Source organism: Camelus ferus, chromosome 11 (genome assembly GCF_009834535.1).
Source record: "Camelus ferus isolate YT-003-E chromosome 11, BCGSAC_Cfer_1.0, whole genome shotgun sequence".
In the NCBI taxonomy this organism is placed as follows: domain Eukaryota; kingdom Metazoa; phylum Chordata; class Mammalia; order Artiodactyla; family Camelidae; genus Camelus; species Camelus ferus.
In genome coordinates this window covers 24,076,925-24,097,782 of record NC_045706.1, presented here as the reverse complement: position 1 = coordinate 24,097,782, position 20,858 = coordinate 24,076,925, and the positions used below count along the sequence as shown (strand labels likewise).

General features: G+C 44.5%; 1 protein-coding gene across 5 annotated transcripts in view; it reads left to right on the top strand.

Annotated features, from left to right (window-relative positions):
• Positions 1 to 20,858, top strand: part of SUFU (SUFU negative regulator of hedgehog signaling) — a 99,870-nt gene that overhangs the window by 1,202 nt on the left and 77,810 nt on the right. For all 5 annotated transcript variants that reach the window (XR_004323815.1, XR_004323816.1, XR_004323814.1 and 2 more), the window contains exon 2: positions 3,370 to 3,504. Coding sequence is in view for 2 of the 5 variants with exons in the window: in XM_032491026.1 (XP_032346917.1) it covers positions 3,370 to 3,504 (135 nt within the window). In the remaining 3 variants the exon portion in view is untranslated. The remainder of the gene's footprint in view (positions 1 to 3,369; positions 3,505 to 20,858) is intronic.

Sequence of the window (20,858 nt, the reverse complement as noted above, 5' to 3'; positions counted from 1 at the left end):
GATGAAGACCTAGGGCTTGGACAGGGAGGAAGGAAATACAGTGAGATGTTAAGAGGGGCTTCTGGCCCCGAGCATCAAGATTTAGGCAACAGTTCCTCCGGGAAGCTGAGAGTAACTCTCAGGTTGCTCTGTTAAGATCAGACCTGTGTACTGACGGACTGCTCCTGCGGTGGGAATGGTCTTTTCTAGTTTCCCATTCCTGTTTGCAACCTGTCTCTTCCTGCTGCCTCTGTGCAAAACAGGTGTTACGGGGACTCTGGAAAAGAGACTGTCTTCATGGTTTTTCTGGACCAAAAGTTGACTGAGATCTAGTTGTCTCCATCCAGAACCACATTCATGCAGGCACTGTGTTAGATGAGCCCCTTCACAGAGTCCTGAAAGACTGTTGGGGCAGTTGCTTGTGGTGTGGCCAAAGGGGAGGTAGACCCCAAGGGGGAAGTGAATAGAGTGGATGTCTTTGCTGGTTACCTTCCCATTTAGGCTGTCTTTCTCCTCTCTGACAAGTCTTACTTCCTCTGGAGATGGCAGAAGCTAGGCTATATAGGGCTGAGGCCAGCTCCCTGTGTCCATGGGAGGATGTGAAAGGGCAGGCAGTGTGGAGGGCCTGGGGAGCAGCCACCTGCTCCTTAGGGAGAGCCGTGGGAGCAGCCTGACTCTGTCTGGTAGCCAAAAGGAGGTGTGGCTGGCAGTATAGTTCTCTCGGGCAGGGACACTGTTCTTTGGTTGAGAGGAGTTTTTGAAGAGAGCTTCTAAGTGAAAAGAGGCTCTTGATAACTTAATCACCCATTCTCATTGCCCCCCTGTATTTAACGTGTGTAGTGATAGCTCTCTTGGGTTGTGTCATGAGAAAAGGGGACCTGCCTCTGCCATGCTGTTTGTTCAGGCCTCATTGGAGTGTAAGGAGAAATCCCTGCCCAGACTTGGGCAACTGTTATTATGTCACCCAAGTGGCAATGAAGGATAGAGATGTGTGAAAAGTATTGAGGCACGTGCGAAGGACTAAAACTGGTTCTTTATTCCTTTTGTTGCAAGCTTGTTAACCAGGCCAGGATTTATATTCAGAGATGGGCCAGCATCTAATGATGCATAAAAGGGATTCTATAGCACCTTATGGAATTGGAAATGCTGCCTGGATAAAGAAATGTATGAGTGGGAACAGCTCAGCAACTCGTTCTTACTAAGATTCTGAGTGGGTTGTATAATTAAGATCTTGAAAGTGATTAGTTGATAACGCTCACAATTGGGATCCCACAAGTCCTCTTCAGTTCTCATAGCAGCATGGCTGACCGAGGCTGCCTTGGTTTGGCTGAGGCCCAGGGTACCTTGGGATTCTTTTCCTTGTGATAGAAGTGTGGCTTTTTGGCTAGTGGTCCCTGGCCAGCAGGAACATCCTGGCTGAAGGCTGAGACTTTAGCAAGCAGAGAGCTGAAGCAGAAAGGCTGAGCTAATGACCTGGGGCCACACCCATCCTGCAGCTTCCCTGTAGAGTGAAGTCAGGTATTCAAGGACTTAAGTTGAGGGATGCTATGGGTCCTGGGATAACTTTTTCTAAGTGCAAAATAGGATTATTTTCCACATACTCATCTGCTTCCCATCAGGTCTCTGAGTAAGTAGAACAGAACACCTTGTGCTTGGAGTCAAGGTTAATTTTGTCTGACTCTTGGTCATTCTCTGCAATTAGAATTTTAAGGTAAAGCCCCTCTCCTGGGTGCAATAAATTCTGGGAGACTTGGCCAGAAAGAGGGCTGCCAGGGGTGTGGCAGATGGAGCATGGAGAGTGGAAGCAGTTTTGCGACTTGTTGCTGGATGGACCTAGGCTGAAGGGTGTATAGGACTGGGAACCTGCAGCAGGGATCTGGAGCAGGTGTGGAGCCTGTAGTCACTCCCATCTGTTCCAGGGTTCTGCAGCTATCCATAGGATCCTTCCAGGGGTAACCACTCTTTCTTTCCTCTTTTCCCCCTACACACTTTTCTAAACTCACATGGTTGTGGAATTAATCAAATGATTTGGCAAAAGCAGAGTTAAGGAAAGATGTGGAGATTTGTCCCTTTTCCTAGTCCACTCAGTTGAGATTCTAAGCTATTTGTAGCAACTTTCTTACAAGTCCTATAAATAACTTAGCATTTCCTAGCAGAGAATAAAGATTCCTACAAAGGCAAATAATATCCTGGCAAAATAGGATGAAACCAGACCTACTGGTTTTAAATAGTGTTTGAATGCATAGTACTGGCATGCTTGCTGGGATCACATGTAACATGTCTTTTATTTGGTTGTTAGCATTTCTTCAGCAGATCCCAATTGCAGAGTGTATCCCATTGGTGTCCCAGGGGCAGGCAAAGTTTTTGCAGTCTGTGAAACAATCAGATGTCCAAGGCAGCTCAAATGCAGCGTTTGTGGGCTACATGCAGACTTCTTTCCACCGATGGTTTCCATTTAGTCCTTTTCCCGAGTCTGCCAAGTTTCCTTATCTATTCTGAAGAAAAGCAGGATTTTTTAAAAAGCGCACTAATTACTCTACTAAAAGGATCCCTTATTGAATTAAATCCTCAGAGTGAGATAATGACTGAATCTCTTCCTCAGCTGCCTCTCTTTGGAATTATGGGGGAAATTTATTGTGGTCCTCAGAGGCCCCAAATCATTTAATGTTTGAGCTCCACCCTTGAGGCAGCAGTCTCCCAGGATCATCTTCCGGATGCAAGAGCTCACAGGGCTCAGCCTGGCTCCTGCTGCAGTTCTCTGTGCAGAGCTGAGCTAGCCTAAGTTTGGCCTTTGTCACTTGCATGATAAAAGACCAGCTTTGGTCTCGGGGGTGCGGGCCAGGGTCTGGAGGCATTGGGTCTATTTAGAACAAACTGTAATTAACATAGGGCACAATATAGTCTTTCAGGAATTAGCTATCTAAGAGGCAGGAGTGAAGCTGAGCCTCTGCTCCCAGGAACAATGCCCAATGGGGATGCTCAGGATGGTCTTTCAACAGATTTCAATTGATTGACTGATGTACCTCTTGCCTTAAAGCTTGGCATGTTTACAGGCACCATGGAAGAAAGATAATCCCTGCCAATCCCAAATGGGATTGGCAATTTTAAACAGGAGGAAGCCAAAGGGGCAACCTTCCAGTCTGTTTTATTTCTAAAAGAGGTCCTGCCTGTTGGGGAAGGGAGAAGGGAGTCTCTTGTGCTTGTGGAATTGGGCTGCCTCCAGCTGCCCATCCTATGGTCTTATCCCAGGGAGGTGTGGCCTCCCTTTAGTTATCTTTTACCCCAAGTTCCTCCAGGATGGGGACTTTAGGTTTGTAAGACAGAGCCCCTTAGCTTCACATTGTCTGCTTTCAGGCTCACATTGACACTGCTGTGTTTTGTCTTTTGCAGGTTGGGTGGCCCAGACCCCTTGGACTATGTTAGCATGTATAGGAACGTGGGGAGCCCTTCTGCCAATATCCCCGAGCACTGGCACTACATCAGCTTCGGCCTAAGTGATCTTTATGGTGACAACAGAGTCCACGAGTGAGTGTGTACCACTTGCCCACGTTCCTCCTTTGCCTTGAGCCTTATTTCTGAGGTTTTCCTGAGCAGGGTTGATAATGTCATAGTCCCTTGAGATTGGCATTTTTCACGTGGAACCTCTGGGTTTCTGCCCTCTGCCTGTATCTTCTTGTGCCGAGGGCGTCCAGGTCAGCACCTGAGCTCTGCTCATCTGGTGCAGGAAATTGTCAATGCTGAACAAGAGTTCCAAAACCATGAGGTTTTCCAAGCTTGTTCTGGTGTTTGAGCTCAGAGGACAAGCAGCATAGCTGTGACCCAGAACTTGGGTTGATGCCTCTAAATCTACTTTCTCTTTCCCCTCTAACTGATTATGAAACATTTTAAACGTAAAGCAAATTTGAATTTCACAGTGAACACTTATTTACCACTACCTAGATTCTATGATTACCATTGTCTTCTACTTGCTTTGTCATGAATATATCCACCTCTGTCCCTCTATCGATCTTACCTACTTCCCTTTAACCTGCAGTTATTTGTTCTCAGATTGGCCACAGTACATTTTTTTTTTATCCTAGTCTTTCTTCCATTTGCTGCCCAGTACACTTCTAAATGCTACCTGCCTCCCCTACTTCCCTCTATAATCACTGAATTTAAATTTTAATATTAAATTAAGCATCATCAACTTAGTATTAAGTCAGCTAAAACAATAACAGCAACAATAATAATAGTAAAAGCTGACGTTTATTAAGTACTGGTATGAATGAGCCAGGTACTCTTCTAATCACTTTATATGTATATGTATTAAATAATTTTATTTTCACTACAACCCTAAAATACTGGTAAGGTACTAATATTTGCCCCGTTTTATAGATGAAGAAACTGAGACACAGAGAGATTCTATAACTTGCTTAAGGTCACACAGGTTGGAAGCAGCAGAGCTAGGATTGTAATGCAGGGAGTCTGGCTCCAAAGTCCATCTCATAATGACTGTACTCTATTGCCTCTTAAACAATTGTATCCTCTAGTAGTTTTAAATTAATGTATAATTTTTAAAAAATTCATCTTTTTCCATCTATACATTTTTGAGGGAGGATTTCTTTTTTTCAATTTAAATGTAGTTTTCCTTCTCCCTCATTAGCCTAATTAATCAAGAGCTGATTTCTATTTCTGTTTCTTTTCTGTTTTTTGCTTTGCATACTATCTTTTTTTGCCTCTTACACCATCTTTTTGGTATCTTGGTGGTGGCTGCTTAGCATGTTTAGATTGAAAAAGTAGCAGGGATCTTGCTGTCCTGTCTCAGTGTAAGAAACTGATTCTGGAGATGATGGTGGTATGATGATGAAGAAGATAATAGTCTCTCTCTTTCTCTCTTTTTTTTTTTTTTTTTGTGCCTTCTTTTAGTTCTTACTATCTTTCATATCATCATGTTAAAAACTTTATAATCTTCCCAAGTTCTTTTGTTATCTTCATTTTATAGATGAGGAAACTGAGTCCCTTGATGGGTTAAATGAATTGCCTAAAATCACACATCTGGGCTATAAAAGAGCTTGGATTGAATTGAGCTGAATCCAAAGTCTGAGCTCTTAACCACTGGGCTATACCACCTCTCTGATCACAGGCCCAACCAACTTCTTCTCGTCTCTTGTTAAGCTCGGGAGGCCCAGGCCCCATCTCCTCACTGATCACGTGTCAGGAGCAATGCCTGGGCCTGCCTTTATAGCCTTCCAAATGTATCCATTGCAATGTCAGCAGAAGGCTTTGGGAACGGGGAATCAATCTTCCCTGAATCAGGACCTTGCATTACATTACTAATAATGGAGATAGAATAGCAAACAGATGAGGGGAATAAAGGGACTATGCTGGACTTTAATTTATATTTTTAATAAGAACCTGCAGAAGACATTTAGTGCAGCTAGCCTGTACCTTTTTGTTGACAGCTTTATTCCAGTTAAAAGAATACTGTTTTCTATGTGACCTAAAGATCTTTACAGTCTACTTGCTTATTGGATATGGGACCAAGACCCAAAATGACAGGAAGAACATAATTGAGAAAACCCCATATTTCAGAAGAGGCAGCCTCTGAATTTGAAAGGGGGCCTGCCTTTATTTAGTAGTACCCCCTCATATGTGTATTGTTTCTATGTGATAAAGCACTTTGATATTCGTATGTCATTCATGACAATAGTGAGACCTCCATTTGGGTTTTCACCTCACTACTCAAGCCTAGTGTTTTCTGGTATTATATCCTGCCACTAGAAGGACATGGAAGGAATGTTCTTGGATATTTACCCAGTTCTGGTCTATGTTGCAGAAGTCAAAAGTACCTTTGTAATTGGCCTTGTGCTGGTGTGACTGGTCTCTTCTCGATCCTGGTAAGTTTCTTTAAGAAAAGTTTGCTTTTCCAGGCATTTCATGTGGCAAGCCCTCTTTAAAACCGACTCGTGGATTCTCATTTAATTTAGTGTTTGAAGCTAAGTTCAGAAAGGTGAGTGTTCTACTATCCAGCTTAAGTGAACTAAGAGGTTTTGAATCGGAATTATGGCAAATGAACCTCTGGCAACATTCTTCTTCCACTGCCTCTTGACTTCTCATTCAGTGAAAAAAGAGGGCAGGGGCATTGATTCATTTATTCAGCATTTATCAAGCACCTATTCTGTACCGGATACAGAATATTATAATAGATGTCTTGGGGATAAGAGGCCAAGACATAATTCCGGTCTCAAGGAGCTCACATTGTAGGGGGAGAATAAATGTAAATAGATGGTTATAGTACTGAGTAATAAATGCTACAGCCCGTGATGTTGCACATGATCTGGGAACACAGTGAAGCAAGTGCCTTTTAGTTAGGCTGCTGGATTGAAAGAAGTTCCAGGGAGGAAGTGAAATTTGAGAGGAACCTTGCAGGAAGGGGGCTAGAGTGAGATCTGCAGCCTGACACTCTACAGCATAAATGTTCACTTTTATTTTTTCATTTTTCAATTTTATTAGGTATAATTGTTACAGTTTGACTGCACGTATACAATGTGTTGCATGTAAATACATATACACAATATACTGCACATATTTTTAAAAACTTACATATATGTACTGTTCATTGTTTCTAAGAACGTTTAGAGCTTTAGCTTTTTAAACTTACATAGTTATCAAAAGAACAAACATTCACTTTTGGAACTGAGAGGAGCTTTCAGAATCTTCTAGCCCAGTATTTCCAAAACTTCTAGTGCCACCTTCATAATTTGTTGCCACCTGTAGTGTATTATCTAATTTATGTTCTCTTTAGCCTCCCTTTTAAGGGCTGATATAATGTATTTTTAAAAGTTAAATTGCTACCATATCTAGAAACCAGTATCACTTGCTGTAATTTAAAGATAATTATGGAAGTAAACACAGTGATTACAAAGCAACGTTATTAAATTCCAGCTTTAATACTATGGCCTGTCACAGAAGATTCTAAGCCTGAGGCCAGCTTTCTCTTTGTTCAAGAGATAAGCAAGTGTGAGTGAGGTGTTTAAAAGACATGCTAACACCAAATAGAGCCCAACTCTAAATATGATGAGAAAAATTGGAAGAGAGTTGAAAAGAGAACTTTATTTTGAAAGTATGATTCATAGTCACAAATAAATAGGAAACACTGATCTAGTCTACCTCCCTTAATTGCAGTTGAGAAAGTACAGTAGCTGCCAAAAGCCATATAGCAAATTAAGGAGAGCATCAGGGTCTCCTAGCATCTAAAATGTTGTATGTTCTTTGTCCTGACTGGGGAGAAAGGAATGTATGGAGCATTGTTTTTCTTTAAGGTAATAATATAAGCAATTTTATTTTAGTTTTTTACTGTATTCTACGTTAGTGCTAAGTTCTATGAAATTATCATTTTATATTATTCTCATAGTAATTCTGTGACATAGGGAACTCATCATCTCATGCTTATAGATACAGGGATTCAGGCTCAAAGAACTTACCACATAGGTGGTAAATTAGCAGTCAGGCCTAATGACCCCAAAGCCTGTGTTCTTAGCTATTGTGCTGTGTTGCCTTTCCATTTTAATCAGTCTGTTGATTTATTAAATGCCTACTGTGTACCTCTTTCCACTAAGATATTTTCTTCTTCCTTCTCCTCACAGCTTCTTGAGAACAGGGGCAAGTAGAAGCCAGGGGTCCCCTGCATTTCTCCTTGCTCCCGGCAGGCTTGCTTCAGCGGGCAGGAGCGGGGCCCTACCCTGGTAGCCCTGAGAGGGCTGATGAGCAAGTTGATTGGATGAGCCCTGGTTCTTTCCCTGTTCGTGTTCACTAAAGGAAACAGGACAAGAGAGCACTTGTTTGGATTATAAGGTTCTTAAGAGGCTGTTTCTAAAGTTGGAGAGATGGAACAAGTTCCAGCTCGGGGCAGCCACAGGGGAGATCAGCCTGCTTTTCTAGGAACCCTAAGGCCACCCCCAAATGACTTCAGTGGCAGAGACTGTCCTTGAGTTCCTCCGCTGGGCTTGGGAGGTGTGAGACAGCTGGGCTTCAGCTGCCAAGTGCTTGTCGGAAGCCTGCAGCTCTGACCCTTCCCTTTGTGGCCAGGCAGCTGTGGACTGGAATGTGGGGATTTGTGGGGCTGTGGAAGAAGTGGCTTCAGCACCACTCTCATGAGGATTTCTGGCTGATCCTGGTCCTGCCAGCAGCCCTGGCTGGACTCAAACTACAGGGGGCCTAACCAAGGCACAGGAGGCTGGCTAGTTGCAGAGTGAGTTTGTGATCTCAGGCACACTTCCCTGGTGGAATTCCACTGGGTGGGTCATCTGCTGTGTGCGCCAGGCTGGTTCCAAAGACTGCCTTGTGTGGTGTTGGCCTGAAGGCTGGCAGCTCCATGGGGTAGAGCCCACACCTCACCTCTACATCCACAGTCGATCTGGGCTCTGCCCCACAAACACTGTCTTCTTGGCAGGTATGTCCCTGGAGCATGGAGTTATTCTTGCCCCCTTGGGGGCTGAAACTGCTGGTGACTGGTTTTCCATGGCTGCCTCCACTGGATCGGGTAGAGAACCTCCTTTCCCCTTTGGGCTTCTACCAGCTGGGCTCTGCACCAAATGAGTTATATATTACAACACTGGATACAGATTAACTTTTCCACTTGTTGTTTTGTATGGCCTTGGTCCCCTGCAGTTGGGAAATGCTAATTTTCCCTCCTCAAAGCTTGGTTGGCAGGAGCTTTTTAACTTGCCATTTCATCCCCTGGGGTTTCCAGTGGAGATCCTGCCTTGGCAATAGCACACCTGTTCTAGGAGTGTGGTCCCTCCTCTGGTTGGGCCTTTCCTTTTTTCCCAAAGCTCTCAGGAGGCTGACAATTGGAATGCTTGCTAAGCCACCCACAGATGGCAGGTCCCAGCCTTCCCCCCGGCTGGGCACAGCGGGCTGAAGGAGTGCTTTGTAGGTTCACTGGAAGGCAGGCCTCCTTGAAGCTTTGGTCCCTTCCTTTGTCTTTCATCTTAGAGGTATTTAGTTTCAGGATGACTGTGGAACAGTGGTGCTGTCTGCTGAAGGCAGGGATCTGCCTAGAAAGAGTGGGGCGCCCTTGGTCTTGGCCCTGCAGTGGGGCTAGAGCTCTCCCTGACACAAAAACCACAGCTCTGGGCTGGATTTCAGGCCCCAGATCTCTGAATTTTGAAACGTTGAGAATTCCTTTTCTTTTGTAACCACAGGAAGACCTAAGGCATTGTGGGGTTCCTAGTAGATCTGTGATGGGTATGTGGCTTCATCCTTTGTAAAGCATTTTGTCTGCAGCATGGATTATTTCTTCCTTCATGGGGTAGAGATTCTATATTATCCATTTCAAAGAGTTCTTCAGCAGTATGGGAAGAGATTCCTTGAACTGGCCCAGTCAAACTGACTTTTAAAAGTTCGAGAGGCCTGATTATTCAGGAGTGACTGCCAGGCCACTGTGGCGCCAGGCTATTCAGCACTAGGAGATTTCCTCCTCTTCCTACAGAGAGAGGCACAGACTTGGAAGCCTATATGGGTTTGACATGTTTGGACCTCTCAGTCCCAGGATTCTTTCCTGTGAGCCTACCCTTTTAGACTCCACCTTCCGGGCTGCAGCTTTTCCCATGCATGCTTGTCCTCATACCTGCCATGTTCTGGGTCTGGGTTTGCCAGCATCTCCCTTGCCCAGCATTCTGACTCAGAGGTCCTGACTCAGGCCTTTGGCCTTTGGCTCCTAAAATCATTCCTCTGTCCTGCCTCTGATGTATCCCACTCAGCTATATTTCCTATTTCAATCACTCAGTTCTGGTGTCTGGTCCTAAGAGGTGTGGAGAGGTCTTGTCTTTTCTGGACGGAGCCCCAGGGGAATGGTGTCCTCGCCCCTGCACGTACCCTAGCAGCTCGCTGACCTGCCTGCTGAGCTCTCCAACAGAGCACTGGGCATGCAGCCCACCCCACCAGCAAAGCTCTATTGAGTCCCCAGTACAGGCAGAACATTGGAGAAGATGATGTGTTCAGGTTGGGGTGGGGGACAATGAGAAGTCATACCTAGCTTCTGTCCTTGAAAAACCCAAGATCTGCTTGGTAAGAGATGGTAGAGTCCCTGGGAAAGAAGACAACAGTGAGAATTGGGGCTGGGAGCAGCTTTTGGCCTTGCCTGATTTCTGTGGCTTTGCATCTGTCTTCCCTCACCCTGTGGCCTTCAGTGCTTCAAGAAACTTAAAACATACAGTAATAATTGCAAACTACTTGTAGCTCTTACTGTGTGTAAGGCACTATTCTGAATGTTTTACAGAAACTCATTTAATCCTCATAACAGCTCTATGGGGTAGGTATTATTAATCTTCTTTTACAAGAAAACTGAAGCATAGCGATGTTAAGGAACTTACCCACGCAGCCAGTGGATCCTGGAGCTGGGCTATCAACGCAGGCAGTCTGGCTCCAGCAGTCCCTTCCTCCACCTCTGCAGGGAGTGTGGTGGGAGGCCCCCCTCAGACCTCTATTACTATTATGCACCTCAGTTCAAAGGTATCTTGGATTAATGAAGTGTGAATAGTTAAGCAGGAAGTGTTTGTAGGGGAAATGTTGAGCTGGGTGTTGAAGCAACTTTGTAGAGAGGAAAGAGTAATGGCAAGATGGTGAAACTGGAGGGTGGGTGACAAGATCCTGTGTCGTCTTCAAGTCAAGCTTTCTGTAGCCTTACTATAGTCATTTTATAAGTTGCCAGGAAAATCTGCCATTCTTTTTTTATTTTTAAATTGCAGTATAGTCAGTTATAATGTGTCAGTTTCTGGTGTACAGCATAATGTACCAGTCATACATATATATGAATATATTCATTTTCATATTCTTTTTCATTAAAGGTTATTACAAGATACTGCCACTCTTAAGAGCACAAAGGTGGTATTTCTGACTTGGATATCAGGTTCACATGGTCATGCTTCCTGTATGGTCGGGGATGTGCCTGGCACTCCAACAGTCCAGAGTATATCTTGCCCAGGATGTGTGGGCTATCTGATCATTCTCTCTGGGGAGGGGGTATAGAAATGAGGAGCACTTCAAAGCTGGGAGTACCCACACCATCTAGCTGAGGTGTCTGCAGTGCCAATCTGGGAAGGATTTTTGTTCTGATATAAAGATGTCTAATCACCCCTGCAGAGGACATATTTTTCCCTTGTCCTTATATCAATGCAGATTGCTATATCATTTTTAAAAAACCTTAATTCCTGTAATGGGTTGTTAAAATTAACAGGCTATTTTAGAGCAGTTTTAGGTTTACAGAAAATTGAACAAATAGTACAAAGAATTCTTACACACCCTTTCTCTCCTCTGCATATAGTTTCCCTTGTTATGAGTGTCTTGCATTAGTGTGGTCTGTTTGTTACAGTTGATGAACAAGTACTGATACATTATTATTGGCTAATGCCCTTAGTTTACACTAGGATTCACTTTTGTGTTATTTAATTCCGTGGGTTTTGACAGATGCATGTCCTGCATCCAATGTTAGAGTTTCATACAGAATAGTTTCACGGCCCTAAAAATGCCCTATGCTTTGCTTTTATTATTGTGTTTTTTGTTTTTTGGGTTTTTTTGACAGGGGGAAGTAATTAGGTTTATTTATTTTTGATCGAGGTACTGGGGATTGAACTGAGGACCTCATGCATGCTAAGCATGTGCTCTACCACTTGAGCTATACCCTCCCCTCTGCTTTGCTTTTTTATCCTTTCCTCCCTCCTCCCAACCCCTGGCACCCACTGATTATTTTACTGTCTCTTTAATTTTGCCTTTTCTGAAATGTCATACAGTATATAGCCCTTTTGGATTGACTTCTTTCACTAAGCAATATGCATTTGAGTTTCCTCCATGTCTTTTTGTGGCTTGATAGCTCATTTCCTTTTATCTCCGAATATATTCCATTGTGTGTATGTACCATAGTTTATCCATTCATTTATTGAAGGACATCTTGATTGCTTCCAGTTTTTGGCAATTTTGAATAAAGCTGCCATAAACATTCATATGTGGGTTTTCTGCGGACATAAGTTTTCAACTCATTTGGGTAAAATTGCTGGATCATATGGTAAGACTATGTTTAGCTTTGTAAGAAACTGCCAAACTGTCTTCCAAAGTGGCCATTTTGCATTTCCATAAGAAATGAATAAGAATTTCTCTTATTCTGTGTCCTCACCAGCATTTGGTATTGTCAGTTTTTTGGATTTTAGCCATTCAGTCAGGGATGGAGTGGTATCTCATTGTTGTATCAATTTGCAATTCCCTAATGACATATGATGTTGAGCATCTTTTCATATGCTTATCTGCCATCTGTATCTCTTCTCTGGTGATGGTGACGTATTTTTGTTTTTGTTCCTTATCTCCTCCCACTCCAGACTCGAACCCTGACCACAAAAACCTTTTTCTCACATCATGGCTTCAGACAGTGTTTTCTGGCATATTTTCCTTTTGGTCACTTCTCAAGCCATTAAGTGAATTAATTCCCCTGAGTAGGTACTGGGTCCACATCTGAACCCCTCCATCTCTGTGGGTTTACCTGGGGCTGGCTCTTTTGTTCTCTACCTTCTTTTCCCTAATGATGGTGTCTTCCGTAAGGTCTGTAGCTGGTAATATGTAGGCTGGTAGCATACAACCTCAATCCCCAGGGTTCAAGATTGATTTACTCTCCAGGACAGGCTCTACAAAGACTGGTGTGCAAACTCATCCACAGCAGATCCTGGCAAGCTTGACCTTGCCTTAGATGAGAAATAAGTACACCAGGCTCCTTGAGGCCCCAGCCAGACCTCAGACTCTCTTTTAGTTGAACCAGCATCAAGAAGACTTTTTAAAACCTAAAACTTTCCTGGCCTGTACTTTTCCTTTTCCATCCATTATTGTCACTTTTTAGTTACAAATTTGTTTTTTTCATTTATAAAGACAGTTGAGCCACTTAACCAAAAATGTTAGAATTAGAGAAGGAAGAAAAAAAAATCATAATCCTGTCACCTTCTGTTTGCAATCCTGTATCTGTCCTCATGATGATTTCTGTAAACAGTTCAACGTGAGTGATGCTGTGCCCAGTGTATGCAGCACTTCTGTCTTGTGTGAGTCCCTCAGTTTGGGACTGACATCTTCCAAGGCTTTCCTAGTACCTGGCTAATGCTATTTTCTAAATTCATCTGACCCATGACTGCTAGGATTTCCAAATTCTGAAAACAGCAATTTTGCTTGGGAAGATGACTCCTCCTCCTTGCTATGTTGCATTAACTACATCCATTTCTTTTGCTGCTTGACTTCTCACAGAAATGAAGAGCAGTTTAGGTAGTATATGTAGCAACTGTGCTGGCCGCCCACCTCTCAGCTAATACCTCGATCCTGTCAATACAGATCACTGTGCGTGGTGGTAGTCCTGAGAATGTGTGTTGTTCATGTTGTTGTTTGCCCCTTAGAAAGTTGATCAATTATTAGATTTGGTGATCATTCTCACCTGGAAGTGAACACCACGAGCCGCCTTTTCTCTCCCTTTCTTGGGTGTATGGATACAGAAGACTGAGACTGGGCTTACAAAGTGCCCCAGGCTCCTTGTACCCAAGGTATTCAGAAGGTTCACAAAGATAAGCACAAATGTGAAGAGATAGGTAAGATCCTTTTCAGATAATTGCCTGAAATAAGTGGGTTACCATTTAGGGCTTATGAGGCTCTCTACCATACATAAGAATCAATATAATAATACTCTATGTTTGCAGCAGGACCTGATGAGTGGATCTAGGAGAAAGGCCTGCTGTGCTCTCCTGGCACTGGATCTAACAGGTGATGGGCGGGCACACTTGGTTCCCATCAGTGTTAATCACTGCCTTCTCTTCTTTGGAGGTTCAGCCATTCATTCATTACAGAGATGGTCCTTGTTAGGACAGTTCTGGGCATGAGGTATGTAGTAATGAAAAACATACTCCTGTCTGGTCTTGTCCTCATGGAGCCTCCAGTCTTTTGGCTGAAGTGTCCTTGAGCTGAAAAACAGTGGGGGGAGGTGGGCCTGATACAGCCTGGGAGCCGTGGGTGTCAAGTGGAACCTCCCTGCCTCCTTTTCTGCAGTCTGTACCTTGAGGCCTAGTTTGGGGCTCTTTTCGAGCAGGAGTCCTGGGGCTCAGAAACAAGGCCAGGCCTATGTTTGAGGCTGGGCCAATTGCCCATTTGTCAGGGAGAACATGGGTTCGTAGCAGCTGCTCAGAGGGGTGTGGTTCACTGGACTCCAGGCCCTTTACTAGCAGGTTAGTATAAGGTAGTGGTCTTCAAAGATCCTTTACCTTCTGACTCCCTCTCATGTTATTCAGGCTTCTTGAGTCCCGAGTCATAGAACCAGCTTTGCCACAATAAAGCCAACCAAGGAGATGTTTTTGTTTTTCCAGTGCTGACCTCCATGTGATGCCTGGAGGCACTTGGAGCCCTGCCCCTGACTACCAGTTTCCCTTACTCTGATCTCAGGCCTTTCAGCATGAGCTCAGGATCTCAGGAGCCAGGCCCGTGGGGAGAGGTAACTACCAGAGAATGGGGCCTGGCCCAGGCTCCCAGTCCCAGAGGGTCAAGCTGGCTGGCTGCACTTTTGGCCTGTGATGGATTTGACTCCTAAATGCTTCTGAAAAGCTTGATTGGTTAGAGGGAAAAAACGTAGTGAAATCCTACAGACAACGCCGTGGCTGGCCCTAGCCCTTTCTTCCTCCCGTTCTAGCTTTTTCAATATATCAGGTTGCAGACATGCTGGATTCTCGCCCTCCTGGAGCCAGTCTGGCAATTTTTCATTCCTGTAGCCAGGGGTTTTGCACAGAGAAAAGGCCCAGAAGGAAGGCAGTAGCTGAGCAGGGAGTCTTTGGAGTTGGAGCTTTGCAGGAGCATTGCTGACATGGATCTCTTAGTTCTATGCTAGCTCCGTGGCTGGGGGCAGTGTCCACACCATGTCACTCCTCTGCCCAGAACTGTCCAGTGGCTTCCCGTCTCACTTGAGTAAAAGGCAAAGGCCACTGCGTCCAAGATTCTTCACTCCACCTCATCCCCTGCTGCTCTCCTCCTTCCTCACTTGCTTCACCCACTCTAGGCCCCTTTCCTCCAAAGTGCGAAGCTCTCTCCTGCCTCAGGGCCTTTGTACTGCTCTCTCCATGCCTATAAAGCCCTGTCCTCAGATAGCTCCATGCTTTATTCCCTCACCTCCCTTGATCTTTCCTCAAATATCTGACCTCCTTATTTAAAATAGGAACCCTGAACCCCCTCCCCGAAGCACTATCCCCCTTTCCTGCTTAATTTTTCTTTAAAGCACTTATCGCCATTTAACTTATTTTACTTATTTACCTAACTTATTTATTGTCTCCCCTCCTTCCCACTAGAATGTAAGCTCCCTGAGGGTAAGGATGTATATCTGCTTTATGCGTTGATGTTTCCCCACTGGATCAACAAATATTTTTGAATGAATGAAAAAGCTGGAGACAGCCCTTACTTGGGGTTTCTCCAGCTGTTGGAAAAGCATTCGCACAGCAGAGGCAAAGAATTCTTCTGGCCCAGGACCAGGTCTGAGCATTTAGCTTATTCAGGGGGATTTCTTCAGTTTGGACCCTCATACCCATAAAAGGTTTGATATTCCACGGGCATTTTTATTAGAATCAGAGCCTTTCTCTGGGACGAGGTGTGTGATTTTGGTAAAAATGCCTGAACTAAAAAAAAAAAGCCTGAACCTTGCTTTATTGGGGTCGGGGAGAACCCCCAGCACCTGGCACAGTACATGATAAGCCCTTAATTGATTTCCTTAAGTGTTTAGTGCACATCACCTGTTAAATGCTAGGGGCATCATGGGAGTAAGACAGGCAAGGTTTCTACTCTCATGGATTTTACATTTTAATTGAAAAAACACGTAGAAAATAAATACAGTTTCAGATAGTGCAGATACTGCGTTGAAAATAAAGCAGAGATGATGTGCTGGAGATACCCAGGTAGAAGCAGGGGGCGAAGGTAGGTGATCAGTGATCGCTTCCTTGAAGATACAACATTTGCACTGAGACCTCATTGACAAAGTGGCAGCCAAGACTGTCACATAGTGCAACTCTAGGGGCACCATTCATATAATTCTGTGCAGTTGGTGCTCCCTGGAGTTGTGCAATGCTCTGGGCACTCAACCATGTGAAGATTGTAGGCCGTGAAAATTGCTAATTCAAAGGTCCTGAGCTGGGAAGGACCTTGAGGTGTTCAGAGACCAGAAAGAAGGCCAGTATGCTTGGGGCTTGGTAAGAGGAGGATAGTGGACAAGATGAGGTTGGAGGGTATGAAGGCCATGCAAAGAAAATGACATTCAGCAAATTATCTGTTATTTGTTGACTGATGATTGAAGCAAAGGGATGATGTAAAACCCCAGGAGTGGGGTTTTAGGAAACTTTTCCAGCAACGTGGGAACTCAGCACTGGTGTGAAAGCAAGAGAACAGAGTTGAGTGATGGTTTTATTTCCCTAAAAAGGAAACAGCAGCAAAAGTGGCTCAAAGGAAATGCCATTAAGATATTTGAGTCTGACTTTGATAGTGACTGAGAAGAAAGCTCATTGCTTTTTAATACTGTCTTATCTTGCTTGTCGTTGAATGTTTCAGCCTGATTATCTCTTTGGATGGCAATGGGAATATTATTACCATTTAGCATTTGCTCAGCTGTGACATGATGTGCCCATGTACAGAACACACAATAAGTACAGTCCTTGCTCTTGGGGAACTGAGATACTGAAAAGATTTGTTTCTTCCCATTACCCTCTTTTAGATGTCTCATCTGGGGTGGCTGGCTTCCCAGAGTCTTAGGGGCTAGTGGGTGGACAAAAGGCCCTTGGGCAGAATGCCCTGGCTCCTGGGTCTGCAAGAAGCCCCCAGGCTCTACACTTGTGTGCAGACGGCACCTCGCTTCCCAAATTAGACTGTGATCTTGCCGCCATTGGCCTAGCTTGTCTTTTTTTAAATTTTAAAAAAATATCTTTGTATAGAAGTTGCTTTAGCCCAAAGCCAAGAATGGGCACTGTCATAATGATGCCAAGAAACCCAAGCATTAGTCTCTGGCCCAGAATTCCTATAAAGCACCAGGTGGGTTTGGAATCTCCCTGGGGACTGACCTTTCATGGTGATTGGAAGTGGAGGGAAGAAGGTATGGCTTCCACTAGGGGAGGGTGAGCTGTCAGTTTTCACCACCCTGCAGAGGAAGGGTCTGGTGCTCTTGGCTTGGTGCTTTTCTTAGATTCAGTTCTTAGTCTGGGAAGTTCTTTGTTCACTGAAAACCCAGGATAGAGTTAAGCCACCCTAAGTGTTGGGAGCCAGGTAGTTTGTTTAGCTGGGTTCTCAGCCGAATCAGTCCTGGGAGCTACTGTTTTTAAACTTGAGGAATGCTATGGGAACATGATCCTTGGCTCCCAGCAAGGGATCTCAGGAAACATCTACTTGAGTGAGGCAAATGCATTCCACAAGTCTGGTTGGATGGCGTGTAGCAGAGAGAGCGTCTACTACTTAGAGTTAAAACTCAAAGGTGGCTGCCCTGCACTGTAGCCTTATCAGAGTCCCAGCTTGGCATGAGGGTGCAGTCTCGACTGATACTTTTTTCCTTTCTTCCTTCCTCCCTCCCTCCCTCCCTCCCTTTCTTTCAGATTATGCAAAATCAATATAATATCATATCATATCCCTGGAAGTTTTTAAAAAATCTTAGTTGTGTCGGAATATTACTATATAAACATATTTTGAAAGACTTTTACAGAATTTTATTACCTAGTATAGTGCTTGTGTAGTCACCAAACACCATTTCAAAACCACTCACAAAGTATTGGTAATTGTCAGTAGTTCAAAATAAAAACATCATCTTTGCAAATGTTTACTTCATAATTGTTTACCGAATTCTGTTGTAATGGCTGTCACTCAAAACAAAGAAGCAGTCAGGAAGAATCTTGGGCCTGGTTTGAGGGATCCAAGGTCAGGAACTTGAGCAAAGCTGGAAGATCCAGGCAGCTGTTGAAGGAGGAGCTGATTAAGCTGCACAGTCTAGAAGGTGGGGAAGCTAGAGGCATCTGCTGATGTTCTCAGGGAGAAATGATGAGCAGGGACTGCTTCTACTGAGCACTAAGCAAAGGAAAGATGGATACTAGCTTCCATGTGTGAGTAGAATATATTTGCTGGGTGTTGGACACTGTGCCATCTGCTAAAAGCCTCCCAACTGCCCTCTGAAGCAAATGTTCTTATCCCAGTTTAACAGATAAGTAAACCCCAGGGCACATGGAAATTAACTTGCCCATGTGTCAGTGAGAAAGTGGTGGATCTGGGCTTTGTGTCAGCTCACGTGACCTCCACTGCCTGTGTTCTTGCCTATGTCACTGGACTCTTCTCTAGCGTCTTATCGGGACCCTAGGCTGGTGTTATTTTATGTAGTTTCTGCCCTAAGTCCTCCAAAGTGCTCAAGGAGCCCAAGACTAAGACTCTCTGGTGTCTCCCTTCCTCACTTCCCAGCTTCCTTGTGCCATTGGCAGGCTCACCCCCTCTGCCTGAGCCCTTCAGCTCATGACCCTGGGCTGGCATTTCTTCCTTACCCTTTACCCAGTGTTCTATATCCTGTAAAACTTCCTCTTTTCTCAGATTTAGTCTAGTTAGTAAATATTTGTTTAGTCTCAGTATATGCATGTCACCAATAATCAGTCAATCGGTATCTATTGAGCACCTACTAAGTGCCCAGCATTATTCTGTGTTCAGTGTTTGTCACTTTGGAGGACTGCAGAGAAGTGGGAAATGGCAAGAGTCAGCAGTATAATGTAAGAAATCCCTGCTTAAAACTTAAAGGAGACTACCAGAAGTCGTGTATTAGAGATAAAACAGTATTTTGAGAGAACATGGGGTGGGAAAAAAACATAATATCCCTCAAAGACATAGTAATGTGATTTGAGAAGGGCTTTGACTGGAGGACTGGAGGAGATAGAGCTGGAAGGGCCTTCCAGGCTGAGGGGTCAGCAGCAGTCATGGCATGGGGTGGGGTATGTGTTTGGGGAATGAAAGTTGGCTGGGGGTCACAGCACAGGATTGATAATGATGTGGGTTTGGTGGGACCTGAGAGTGGAGTGCAAAGGCAGGTCAGTATCAGAAATGCTGTCTGACACCTGTGGTCTGCCTTATTTCCCTGACCTACCATTTTGGGGATGAAGTTAACCACAAATGATACCACGTTACAGTCTTGGTTTTACACACACACACACAGAGCTGGTGGTTCCTAGTAGTAACGCCACCTTTCCTAAGTGCTCACAAACTACCTTTTAAAATCTCTTATTCTAGGACTCCTAAACCCAGGGAAATAATCTCTTATTATTTCTCCAAATATGGGTTATTTGGGGGAAAAACTGATAGGCATAAAGTTGTTTGCCAAAGCACAAAAGAGTGCAGCTTTGGAAGCACTCGCATGTCCAGCAAGAAAGAAATGGTTGCATAAGGACCATATGTGATTTCTTATTTTTATAATAGATGTTAGTTATACTCCTTTCATAATGGGAAAACAAATTCCTATATGAAGAATTTACCCACATTTGTGAACCAAGAAAATACTAGTTGCTTTATTGTGTAAACAGACGGCTCAGTAAATTTTAAAATATTTGTTCGAGAGTCTTCATCAAAGTGTCAGGCACCCCAAGAGTCAGTGTGAGAAGCTCTAAATTGTGGTACTAGTTTGGATTCATTACTCCCTCAGCCTGAGCTTCCTAGTCCCAGCTGTCTTTGCCCAGCAGGTTTCCCATCTCATTGGGCTGATGCTTGTTCCCTTGTTCAGCAAGCCTTCACCCAGCACTTCTGTGCCAGTCACTGTGCTGGGCGCTGGTGGTGCAAAAAAGGGGCAAATCTAGTCCTAGTAGGCAAGCTAGGAAGGCAGTTACAATACAGCAGGGAGGGTCCTGTGATGGAGGTTTGCATAGTGGTAAGGAAGAGTGGTAGGTGCCCTGTATTGCTCAGGGTCCCAGCAAGAAAGAGTTTGGCACCTTCCTAGTAGGATAACTGGGGGAGGGTTTGTTTATAAAGGAAGGGCCCACAGAGGGTAGTGCAGTGATGCAGGTCTAGTGGTCAGCTTGGCTGCTACTCTCCCAGTACTGAAGAGACCAGAGGAAGGAGTGAGATTTGAGAGCCTAGAAGGAAAGAGTTGTACAGTGACCTTCAGCAGTAACCTTCAGTTGAGGGACCTGGCCAGCTTTAGGCAATCTCGCAGGGAGGGAACCTTGGCCTCTCTTTTCCCTCCCTCGGATTTCCTGTTAGAGCTTCCACTGGCTGAACCCAGTTGGAAGCCGGATAGCTCAGGAGCCCCACACAGGTCAGCCTTACAGGGCAGAGAGTAAGGTGGGTGTGTTGGTTTTCTATTGCTGCATAACAAATTACCACAAACTTAGTAGCTCAAAACAGCACACATGATCTCACATCTCCTTTGGGTCAGGAGTCGAGATGTACCTTGGCTGAGTGTTCTGCTTAGGGTCTCACAAGGCTGCAGTCACAGAGTCAGCTGAGCTGCATCCTCATCTGGGGAAGTATCTAGTACTTCCAAACTCCCTCAGGTTATTGGCAGTTTCTTTCCTCGCAGGAGTCATGGAAGCTTCTTCGGAGCCGGAAATGGAGATGACAGCTGCTAGCACGATGTGGTCTTATTTAATGTAACATAATCATGGAAGTGATATTCTGTTACCTAGCCATGTTGTGTTGGTTAAAGCAAGTCACAGGTCCTGCCCTCAGTCAAGGAGAGGGGATTCCACAAAGGCATGAACACAGGGGCAGAGATTGTGGGAGCCACCTCAGAATCTGTCTGCTGTGGCGGGGATGAACCTGCAAGAACAAACAGAAGATATTCAACACAAGCACCCAGTTCAGAGAAGGTAGCACCTGAGCCTTCCCAAAGATGGGCAGAAGGCAAA